Source organism: Callithrix jacchus, chromosome 4 (assembly GCF_049354715.1).
Source record: "Callithrix jacchus isolate 240 chromosome 4, calJac240_pri, whole genome shotgun sequence".
NCBI classification, from domain to species: Eukaryota; Metazoa; Chordata; class Mammalia; order Primates; family Cebidae; genus Callithrix; species Callithrix jacchus.
In genome coordinates, this window is record NC_133505.1 from 40,712,480 (window position 1) to 40,724,505 (window position 12,026).

General features: G+C 41.3%; 1 protein-coding gene across 5 annotated transcripts in view; it reads right to left on the minus strand.

The window, feature by feature from the left end:
• Nucleotides 1-740: 740 nt before the first annotated feature.
• LOC100405614 (putative uncharacterized protein C6orf52) overlaps nt 741-12,026 on the minus strand; it is a 29,932-nt gene continuing 18,646 nt past the window's right edge. For all 5 annotated transcript variants that reach the window (XM_078368946.1, XM_078368945.1, XM_078368943.1 and 2 more), the window contains one exon: nt 741-4,982. In XM_078368946.1, coding sequence (XP_078225072.1) covers nt 4,840-4,982 — 143 coding nt within the window. In that variant the 3' untranslated portion in view covers nt 741-4,839. The remainder of the gene's footprint in view (nt 4,983-12,026) is intronic.

Below are 12,026 nucleotides of genomic sequence, written 5' to 3' on the forward strand. Positions count from 1 at the left end.
ATATGAAATGTCCAGAATAAACAAATCTATAGAGACAGAATGGTGGCTGCGAGAAGATGGGAGGAGAAGGGGAATGGGGAGTTATTATTCAATGAGTACAAAGTTTCAGTTTGGAAAGATGAAAACTTCTGGAGATGGATGGTGGTGATGGTAGCCAACAACATCAATATACTTAATGCCACTGAACTATCTATTAAATCAATAAAGATGCTCATCAATAGAGAAGGGACTGATTTTTAAATTTGCGTGATAAACCTTACCCGTGTTTACTGTGCTTTTCCTAGTCACCTCTCCATAACTTGCCTCCCTCAATCTCCTTTGAGATGAAGGTCACAGGTGTTAAAGCCTGAGTTCTAAGCCACCTCTATGAGAGTCACTCATTTTTCCCTGGGTATCTTCTGGGTCTGGGTATGTACACATGTTAATAAATGTCAGCTTTTCTCTCGTTAATGTTTTCCATTATGGTGGGGGAGGGCACTAAAAACTATGAAGGGTATAGGAAAAAATGTTTTTTTCTAACCTACAGAACTGTCAGAGGATTCAGCCCTAGCAGTGATCCCAAATGAGAAGCCCAGTCTTTATTGCTGATCCTATTTAAAATATTTTCAAAAAGATGTCATGATGATTTGGCAGTGAAAAGGGTACAGAAAACAAATCAGCAGAGCCAAAATTTGAGTTTAGTGGAGCCCATATTTGTTTTTAGAGAAATGACCACAAATCCATGTTTTCTTGCATATTCATTGTAAAGAAATGACCAGTTTATTTCATTTATAACAATCTTGTGTGTAAATAAAATAAATTTGATTTTTAATTTTTATTTATTATTTTTGAGACAGAGTCTTGCTCTGTCACCCAGGCTGGAGTGCAGTGGTGTAATCTCAGCTCACTGCAACCTCTGCCTCCTGGGTTCAAGTGATTCTCCTGCCTTTCCTCCCGCGTAGCTGGGACTACAGGCACTGCCACCACACCCAGCTAATTTTTTGTATTTTTAGCAAAGACAGGGTTTTGACATGTTGCCCAGGCTGGTTTTGAACTCCTGAGCTCAGGCAGTCTGCCTACCTTGGCCACCCAAAGTGCTGGGATTACAGGTGTGAACCATTGCACCTGGTCAGTGTGATTTTTTTTTTAAAAGTGTCTAAATGAAGCAAGAGCAGGGGTTGGCCAGATAAATATTTCTGCCTCTGAAGGCCATCCTATCTTTGTCCCAGCAATTCGCCTCTCCCATTGTAGTGCAAAAGCAGCCAAAAGGGAAACCAGTGAGCTTGGCTACCTCTCATTAAGCATTATTTAAATCCAAGGTGGTTGGATTTGGACCATGAGCTATAGTTTGCAAATCCCTGGTCTAAAAGGGCCCCTATAAATTTTTAAAATGAAAATTATAAGTAGTTAAAAAAAAGTATTGTCATAGTTTAATTGGCAAGGTTTTATATTTCTTAGTGGTACAAGAAATTATGGAACTTACATTTAGTAGAATTTTAGATTGAATGACATACAGTGTGTATGTCTGTAAGGGGCATAGCATCACACAATAAGGCTTGACGAGAATGAATAGAAGTTAGCAGTTAGATAATGCTTCTAAGGTTTTGGGCAGCACCGTTAAACTCAGTTTGGTAGGGCAGCATATAACATGGCATGCAGAACTTGATGAAGCTTGATTAAGAAGATCTGGATTTAGGGTGTGATGAGGGAGCTCAGGACAAAATGAAAGCATCAGCATACATTCATATGTTTAAAAGGCTCCTGGTGGTATGAGCTCACAAGGGGATCTCCTGATCTGCAGGTTGCAAAGATCCATGGGGGAAGTGTGGTTTCATGAGTGGGGTTGCACCACTCACACTCACCACTTCCCTTGGCTGGGAGCAGGGGTTCCTTTGGACCCAGGCTGTTCCCAATTGGGTCATCACCCCACCCTTTTCTTTGTTCTATGTGGGTCAAGTTGTTTTCCTAATCAGTCCCAATGCAAGAACCTGGATATTTCAGTTGAAGGTGCTAAATTCACTTGCCACTTTCATTCCGCTCCATGAGCACTGCAGCTGCTTCTAATCAGCTATCTTGGCCCCTCTGCCTTTCAAGTGACTTTCTAAAGGCAAAACTGACCATGCCAATCCTATGCTGATAATTCTTTCATTGTCTCCTAATTTTAATAAAATCCAAATTCTTTACAGTGACCTAAAATCCCTGCCTAAACTTACTTATGACTACCACACTAGCCATGTATTTGCAACAGGGAACAGTATCAACCTCCAAGGAGGTGAAAATTGGTTCTGGAGGAATAGAGAGGGGATAAGTCTTACTTTTTCCAATGTGTAAGGAACAGGCATAGAGCATATATAATAAATATGGAATTAAAATCTTATAGAGGGGGAACAATTAAAAAAAGAGTGTGAAGAAAAATTGAGAGTCCACCTAATCTAATCTCAGGGCTACCATGTTGCTAGGGGCTACCGTATTGTGTAGCACTGGTCTTACCTATAAGTCCTGTAAGACCAGAGCTATACAATACGGTAGCCCCTAGCAACGTGTGGCTACTGAACGCTTGCAACGTACCTAGTGCAAAAGGAAAAGCAAAGTTTTAATTTTGCTTAAATAGAACTTCAATAGCCATATGTGGCTAGTGGCTGTGATATCAGACAGCACAGCTCTACACACATGCTATCTGTATCTATCCATGCTAGAGTCAGGATACTTTGCTAGAAATAAAAATTCAGAGTGGATTATACCTAAGTCCAGATAAGAGAGAATCCAGGGTTGGCTAATTCAACAGCTTCGAAGCCATTATCATGGATCCAGGGTCTTTCCATCATCCTTCACTGCCATCCCAGGTGCATCAGCACTACCCTAAGATTGTTTTCCTGATAGTCACAATATGTCTGCCACAGTACCAGGCATCACATCTAAAACTAATGCTCAGTACGAGACTGCAGCTGTCTCTTTTTTTGTTCCTCCTTTTAAAAATGAGATAAAACATCACCTCACATCTTGTTAGCCAGAATTTTATCAGATGTTTTCACTGATCACTGGCAAGAAGAATGGGATTACTACACATGACTCAGATGCTATGAGAGCCATTCCCTGGAGCTGAATATAGTGCTGGTCCCCAAAACATATGGCTAGAGGAGGAAGGCTGATCAAGCCAGGCCTTGTAGGAAAGTAGGGACTTGCACAGCTTGTATTAAGGAGGGAAGAGTGAAAGCAGAACTTCACCCTCTGTTCTAGGTAGAACTAAGCTGAACTAGTTGAGAATATCCCTGTGCCAGTGGTTTTCAGAGTGTTGTTATCCAGAAACTTTTTAGAGAATTGAAAATCATCAGGTTCCACCCAAAACTTATTGAATCAAACTCAGGATGGTGCACAAAAATCTGTGTTTCAACAAGCCTTCTAGGAGATTATGATACACCCCAGTTTGTAAACATTGCCCTATTCCAGTGGTTTTCAATTGTGTGTGTGTGGGGGGGGGGACAATTTTGTCCCTAGGGAACATTTGGCAATGTCTAGAGACATTTTGGTTGTCACCACTGGAGGGCAGGGTGCCTCTGGCATCTAGCAGTAGAGGTCAGGACAATGTGCAAGACAGTCTCCCACAGCGAAGATGCGTCCAGCCCCAAATGGCAAGAGTGCCAAGGTTGAGAAACCACGGTGCAGAAGAAGCTTCTTTACAGTGGCTTCAGCCCACCTGGCTCTCCACCAAGGTTTCAGGTCTTTGAATCTGGTTAACACAAAAATTAGCATCTGTCAAGCACCTTCAGAGCAGAAGAGATGTCAGATTGCCTTTGCCCACAGTCTGATCAACTTCCTTCTAAGCAATCAGCCTTCTAGTGGTCAACTCAGTCAGATCAGTCCCTGGGGTCACTTAAGTATCAGGACACAATGATTATTTCAGGACAAAAAAAAAAAAAAATCTTATAAGGAACACAGTCAATATACACATTGGCTGGCTTTTGTGAGGGCCTAATTCCTCTATCTTAAAAAGTTGACAGGTTATTTGGATCAAGCAAACCTTTTCCATGCTTTTTTGTTGTTGATTTGTTTTTGTTGTTTTTGAGACAGAATTTCACTTTGTTGCCCAAGCTGGTGTGCCATGGTACAATCTCAGCTCACTTCAACCTCTGCCTCCTGGGTTCAAGCGATTCTCCTGCCCCAGCCTCCTGAGTAGTTGGGATTATAGGCATGTGCCACCATACCCAGCTAATTTTTGTATTTTTAGTAAAGACAGGGTTTCTCCATGTCGGTCAGGCTGATATCGATCTCCCAACCTCAGCTGATCCTCCCGCCTCAGCCTCCCAAAGTGCTGGAATTACAGGTGTGAGCCACCACGCCCAGCCTGATGCTTAGGAATCTTTCTGTTCAATTGAGTCTTTACCACCACCTTTAGCTCTCTCTCATGGGGCCAGGAAATGGAGATCAAGCATCCAGTTCTAACTAACATTTTCTAGACAAGACAGAAGCAAGGAACCTTACATTGCCTATGGATATAATTTCTAAGAGAGTTTGAAGTTACAGAAAGCAGCAAATCATATCATAGTAGGCAAGGCCACAATCGGTTCAGCTCAAACCCACCTCATATTAAACCTATTTTCCAAGGGTTTTGTATCACAGCTTGTTCTACCATGATCACCACATGAGCTCTTCTGACACTTACCTAATATAACACACTTCCAGGAACAGATGTGCTGGTGAAGTTTATTTACATTAATGTTCTCTTATGTCAATCACACGTAAGCCCTGGATGCTAGTTTTCATATACAGAATCCAGTACCTTCCTGGGAGAACTACTTTTTTCCCTAAACAAAAGAAGACACAATTAATATGATAACTGGGGAGCTTAATGAACATCTTGCTTCACTTTGGGGTGTCATCTGGAATTTCTGAGTCAACTGTATCCAGCGGCTGCCAGTGGCAATTCATGAGGGAGTCGTAGAGTTCTTCACTTTTCACCATAAACTCTTGGTTTGATTCCTCAATATTCAAATGAAGATGTGGATCTGCAGAAGTCAATAATGGATATGAAAGAAATAGAGTTTTACAGAACACATATTAGAAAGGTTTTAGAAAGCATTTGCAGGAAGTACTGCAGATAGTAAATGTTAAAATTCTTAAATTGCATATTTCCTTTCAATAAGACTTGAAAATAGAAATTTAAGCTATAAAAGTAGTAGTGTTGGCCAGGCATGGTGGCTCACATGTAATCCCAGCACTTTGGGAGGCAGAGGTGGGTGGATCACCGGAAGTCAGGAGTTCAAGATCAGCCTGGCCAACATGGTCTCTACTATAAATACAAAAATTAGCTGGGCATGGTGGCAGATGGCTGTAATCCCAGCTACTCAGGAGGCTGAGGCAGGAGAACAGATTGAACCAGGGAGTCAAATGTTGCAGTGAGCTGAGATTGCACCACTGCACTCCAGCCTGAAGACAAAGTGAGAGTCTGTATCAAAAAAAAAAAAAAAAAATTAAAAAAAGTAGTAGAATCAACAGACTTAACGAGCATCTGACTTCGACAGAAGAGATGGTGAAAAAATAATGGACAGATTTGAGATGCTTCAGAGATGGATTCAACTTAGGAGGAAAGAAGAAAAGGAAGGTCAAGAACCACTGCCATGTTCCTGGCATGAGCCAGGTAGATACAATGCTAAACAGTGAGCCAAGCCAAGGGCCCCGAGGACAGGGGTTTATAAAAATAAACATGCTACTTTAACTGCTCAGTTAACAGATTCATGTTGGTGAATAAATTTTACATAGCAACTAATTCAGAAACACAGGATGACTTGGCCTTCTATCTCTGAAACATGGAACCCTATGAGGAGGTGGTATTATGTTATAGCAAAGGTATTAGACCTGGATTTTCAGCCCAAGTTGCCAGGCTTCCAGAGCTTGCCAAGGCTTTCAAGGTCATTAATTTTTTTAATGTAACCTGTTTTTGTCCTCTCCTTGTACTGAATGTAAAGGAAGAAGCCTTTTGTGTTTTCCTTTGTAATTTTTCCAAGCCTCAGTTTCTTGAGGATCATACTTTGCTTCCTAACACTCATATGGGTTCACGCTATTCATCTGTAGTGCAATGGGACTAAATCTTGGCCCCACAAAATTCTTCTGTTAAAAGCCTAAACCCCACAATGTGAAGGCATTTGGAGATGAGGACCGGGAGGTCAGATGAGGTCATGTGGGTTGGTTGCTGGAATGATAGAAGTAGTGCCCCTATAAAAAGAGACAGCAGGCTGAGCACAGCAGTTCACACCTGTAACCCCAACACTTTGGGGAGCTAAGGCCAGCAGATCACTTATGTCTTGGAGTTTGAGATCAGCCTGGGCAACATACTGGGACCCCATCATCACAAAATATAAAAATAAATTTTAAAAGAAGATAAAGCAGAGAACTTGCTCACATTCTCTTCTACAAGGCATGCAAAAAGAGGTCAAATGTGGAAACAGAAAGAAGGCTGCTGTCTGCAAGCCAAGAAGGGAGCCCTCGCCAGAAATCAAATTAGCCTGGATATTGGATTTCCATCCTCCAGAACTGCAAGAAAATAAATTTCTGTTTAAACCACCCATTCTGTGGTATTTTGCTACAGTAGCCCCAGAAGACTAATGCAGTACCCTTCTATATTTATCATTTTGGAACCAAAATGGTCAAATCAGCCTTAGGCATCATATAAATTTCATGAGCTACTTCTCATTTTTCTTCACTGGAATCACTGGTGACTGTGTTGTCTGATTCTTACACTTTAGAGCTTCCCAACCTTTCTGAACCATCTTTCCCTTGAGGATTTCTGATCATAAAAGTAGAAGTTTCCCTTTTTCCCCCCCAAAACATTGTGAAATTTTCTTAATACACTTCTGCCCCCAGTTCCTTTCCTTCACCATTGTTACAGGCAGTTGTTTGCTAAAGGGTCCCTGACCGCATGCCCCTAGTGGGGAGAGAGGTGTCAGAATCATGTGCTTATGAGCATGCTCTCTACTTAACCTGCAGCCAAGAGAACAGATAAGGTGTGGTTAGCTCCAAACCCTGGATGATATGATCTCTGCCCTTCCAGTGACGTTGACCAAAACTATAATAGAAGAAGCCTATACAGGACAAACTAATTATATCTTCCCTAAACCTGTGCATCTTTTAGACCAACGCTGTCCAACACTAGCCACATGCGGCTATTGAGTGAGCATTGCTAGCCTTGACTAAGATGTGATGTAAGGATAAAATACACACCACATTGAAAGCAGAATGGTGGTTGCCTGAGGGAAGGGAGAGTGAGGAGTTACTGTTATTTAATGGGTACGGAGTTTGAGGTTATAAAATGAAGAGTTCTGGAGATGAATAATGATGGTTACACAAAACTATGAATGAACTTAATACCACTGATACATTTAGAAGTCTATTGCTTCTCAGCCTTTTGGCTAAGACCAAATGTGATACATTGACAAGTCAAGATGATAAATTTTATGTTATGCATATTTCACCACAATTAAAAAAAATTTTAAATCTGCTTTAAGGTACAATCTGAATAGCCCTCAAAATAAGAATCCCCCACAATCTGCAGGTGAGGGGGCAGCCATAAAAGAAAAAAAAATAGAAAAAATATACACTGTATTTCAAAGACTTGATGTAAAATGAAAGTGATTAATTTTTATATTGATTGCATTTGGAATAATACCTTGGATATTGTCTTAGATTGGGCTGCTAACAACATATCAGAGACTGAGTAGTTTATAACAACACAGTTATTTCTCACAGTTTTAGAAGCCAGAAGTCCAAGATCAAGATGTCAGCATGGTTGGGTTCTGGTGAGGACCCTCTTCTGGGCTGCACACTGCCCAGAAGTCATATCTTCACATGGGAGAGGGCAGAGAGAGGAATCAAGCTCCCTTGTGACTCTTGTAAGGTTACCAATTCCATTCATAAGGACCCTACCCTGATGACCTCACCTAATCCTAATCACCTCTCTAAAGACCCACATCCTAAAACTATCGCATTGGGTGTGAGGGTTTCAACATATGAATTTGGCAAGGGAAAAGAATGCAAATTCAGTCCATCCCAGATATTAGGTTAAGTAAGAAACATTATTGGGCCAGGCACGGTGGTCATGCCTGTAATCCCAGCACTTTGGGAGGCCAAGGCGGGTAGATCACTAGGTCAAGAGATCGAGGCCCTCCTGGTCAACATGGTGAAACCCCGTCTCTACTAAAAATACAAAAAATTAGCTGGGCATGGTGGTGTGTGCCTGTAATACCAGCTACTCAAGAGGCTGAGGCAGGAGAATTGCCTGAATCCAGGAGGTGGAGGTTGCGGTGAGCCGAGATCATGCCATTGCACTCCAGCCTGGGTAACAAGAGAGAAACTTTGTCACAAAAAAAAAAAGAAAGAAAGAAACATTATTAATTTCACCGGTCTCTTGAGTTGGTTCTTTAATTTGGCTACTAAAAAATTTTAAACTACCTAAATAAATAGCTTTGTGTTTCACATTATCTATTCTTTAATTTCTAAATGTTTCAAACTGACAGAAAAAAACGATATGTATTTATCACGTACAACATTTCTTTTTTGTTTTTTGCTTTTTGAAACATAACATTTCAAGTGTACATTCATTGGTGAATCATCAAAAGCACTACTTCACAGTTATTTTTCATTTTTGTAGTGGAAACACTAAATGTCCTCTTTGTATTTTTCTTTATTTTTCCTTTTTCCTTCTCTTTAAGACTAGTCAAATGCAGCAGTAAGAAGCAGGGAAAGAGTAGAACAAAAAGTTCAGTTCACAATTGACTCAACAACCAGTTGCAATAACTCACTACCTTCGAACTAGTCTGTATTTTTCAATATATTTCTTCATTAATTATAGTCACCATGCTGAAAAATATATCTTTCTCTTTTTTCTTTGATGGGGGTTGGTGGGGGGGGGACTGGAGTCTCACCCTGTTGTTCAGGCTGGAGTGCAGTGGCACAATCTCAGCTCACTGCAACCTCCACCTCCTGGGTTCAAGTGATTCTCCCACCTCAGCTTCCCAAGTAGCTGGGACTACAAGCAGGCACGCCATCATGCCTGGCTAATTTCTGTATTTTTAGTAGAGACAGGGTTTCACCATGTTGGCCAGGCTGCTCTTGAACTCCTGACCTCAAGTGATCCATCCACCTCGGCCTCCCAAAGTGCCAGGATTACAGATATGAGCCACCATGCACCCAGTCATTTTTTGCTATTTGCATGAAGAATGCCAGTGGTATTTTAATAGAGAGTGCATTGAATCTGGCTGGGCAAAGTGGCTCATGCCTGTAATCCCAGCACTTTGGGAGGCCAAAGCAGATGGATCACCTGAGGTCAGGAGTTCAAGAACAGCCTGGTCAACATGGAGAAGCCCTAGCTCTACTAAAAATACAAAAATTAGCCAGGCATTTGGCACCCGCCTGTAGTCCCTGCTACTTGAGAGGCTGAGGCAGAAGAATTGCTTGAACCCAGGAAGCGGAGGTTGCAGTGAGCCAAGACTGCGCCACTGTGCTCCAGCCTGGTGACAGAGCAAGACTCCTTTTCAAAAAATATATATATATATTTTCAAATTCTATTTGTTGTAACATCAAACACAGATATAAAAGTCTCCAGCGTATAGGACCTCCACCCTACAATGTTAATTAAAACAGGAGGGAAATTCGCTGGTGGAATCATTGGAAACTTTCAGGTGTGATTCTTTGGAGGAGAACATGGGGGCAGAAGCAAAGTCAATTATTTTTTAGGAGTTTCATTGGATTTTAAAAACCTTTTCTTTCAAAGTTGTTAACTGAAATGTCAGGAATGAGTTACATTGTTCACTGATCCCTTCCCCAAACAAAGAACTTGCTACTTGGAGGCCCCTGATCAATCACTAGAGATTGAAGCGCAAGAAAAGAAACATTGGTGACTGGAGATGCTGTTCCTAGACCTCCACAGGCTTTGCAAGTATCTTGGCAAATATAGTTAAATAAAATATTGAAAAAGATTGTAGTGATCTTGCTTTTTCTCACTGTGTGTGTTTCAGATGTAATGAGAAGAAAATCACTAGTTTATGACAATCTTATATAGTTGAGTTTGATAAGAATGATGTAGAAATGCTTCCCAATAAAAAAGAAAGAAAGAAATCAAAGTCCAATAAAGACCCAGAAGAGAATAGAAATTACTAAAAGTTACAGGTTTTAAAAATTTAGTTTCAAGATATTTATCTGAAAAATCATAGATCAATGTAGATAAAAATTAACATTGTCCTTCCATATTAGCATTTGGTATTAGCACTTGACAAATACTTAAATGTTGAATGTCTGATGAGAATTTACTTCCCAATTAGATTTTTTAGTTGTTTATTTTCACATTTCTTGAGGCAAGCGGTACAGAATGTAGTGGCCAAGGTCATGGCGCAGGAGTGGTTTGAAACCCTGCTTCTCTACTTACTGTGTGTCTGACCATGGGCAAATTACTTAACCCCTCTCCTCCCCAGTTTGCTCATCTGTAAAATGATGGTGATGAGAGTCCTTATCTCTTGCGGCAATAATGAGGATTCAATAGGACAGCTTACATAAAACTCTTAGAATGGGGACTGGCATTTAGTAAGAGCTCAATACATGTTAGCTATTTTTATTTTAAGTTCTGGAATACAAGTGCAGAATGTGTAGGTTTGTTACATAGATACATGTGTGCCGTGGTGGTGTGGTGTACCTGTCAACCCATCATCTAGGTTTTAAACCTCGGTTACAATACTATTTGTCCCAATGCTCCCCCTCCCCTCGCCCCCTACCTCCGACAGGCCCTGGTGTGTGTTGGTCCCCTCTCTGTGTCCATGTGTTCTCTTCGTTCAACTTCCACTTCTAAGTGAGAACATACCATGTTTGGTTTTCTGTGCCTGTGTTAGTTTGCTGAGAATGATGGCTTCTGGGTTTATTTTTACTTATGTCATGCCAAACCATACAATGTTATGAAAATTACTGTGATTATTGATCAACCACATAGGCCATTGGAGGAAAAATAAAATAAATTCTCAATGTTTACAGAAGAATACAGGAAACTGCTTTTCTTAAAATGTATTCACATGGTCTTTCATTTCTAAAGAAGCTGGTGTTGGCCAGGCACGGTGGGCCATACCTGTATACCTGCACTTTGGGAGGCCAAGGCAGAAGGATTGTTTGAGCTCAGGAGTTCCAGACCAGCCTGAGCAACACAGTGAGACCTTGTCTCTAGAAAAAAATTTAAAAATTATCCCAGTATGGTGGTGCATGCCTGTAGTCCTAGCTGCTCGGGAGATTGAGGTGGGAGGATTGTTTGAGCCCAGGAGTTTGAGGCTACAATGAGCCATGATTATGCCGTTGCACTCCAGCCTGGGTGACAGAGCAAGACCCTGTCTTAAAAAAAAAAGCTGGTGTTAATCTCCCCTTCATGTAACCCACTGCACAGATGTGTGTAGCTCCAAGTGCATACAGCCTTCCATCTCTCTGCCTAATGTTACAGGAGAGTGCAGCTGGGGGAATTACAGGCAATTTCAATGAGGGGGAATAGGTAGAAAGGAAACAGCTGGAAATCCCTGGAGTAACCTTACTCGTCTGAACAAAAGTACACATCAGACTGGCAGAACTCTTGTTCATGTTCAAAACCAAAGGTTGGTAAACTTTTTCTGTAAAGGACCAGATAGTAAATAGTTTTAACTTTTGGGCCATACGGTATGTATCATAACTGCTCAGCTCTACTTCTGAAGCACAAAAGCATCATAGATAACAAAAAAAAAAAATGAATTGTGTCTGCCTTCCCATCAAACGGTACATACAAAAGCTGGGATGGGTCATAGTTTGCCAACCCCTGATCTGGAATACACCTGAATGTGGTGCATAGCCTTCATTACGTTTTTGTAAAATTGTCTCAATTTGAAGCTGGAGGTCCTTTCTTCCCCTCTGAGATTCCTTCTTCCACTCCCCCCCTCCCCCCCATTTTCTATCTGCAGCTTTATTCTGGTGGCAACCCAAAAGGTCAAGGCTTGGCTCCATCCCGCAGCACAGCAGGATATTGGCACAGACTCAACCCTCCCAGGTTCTCAGAA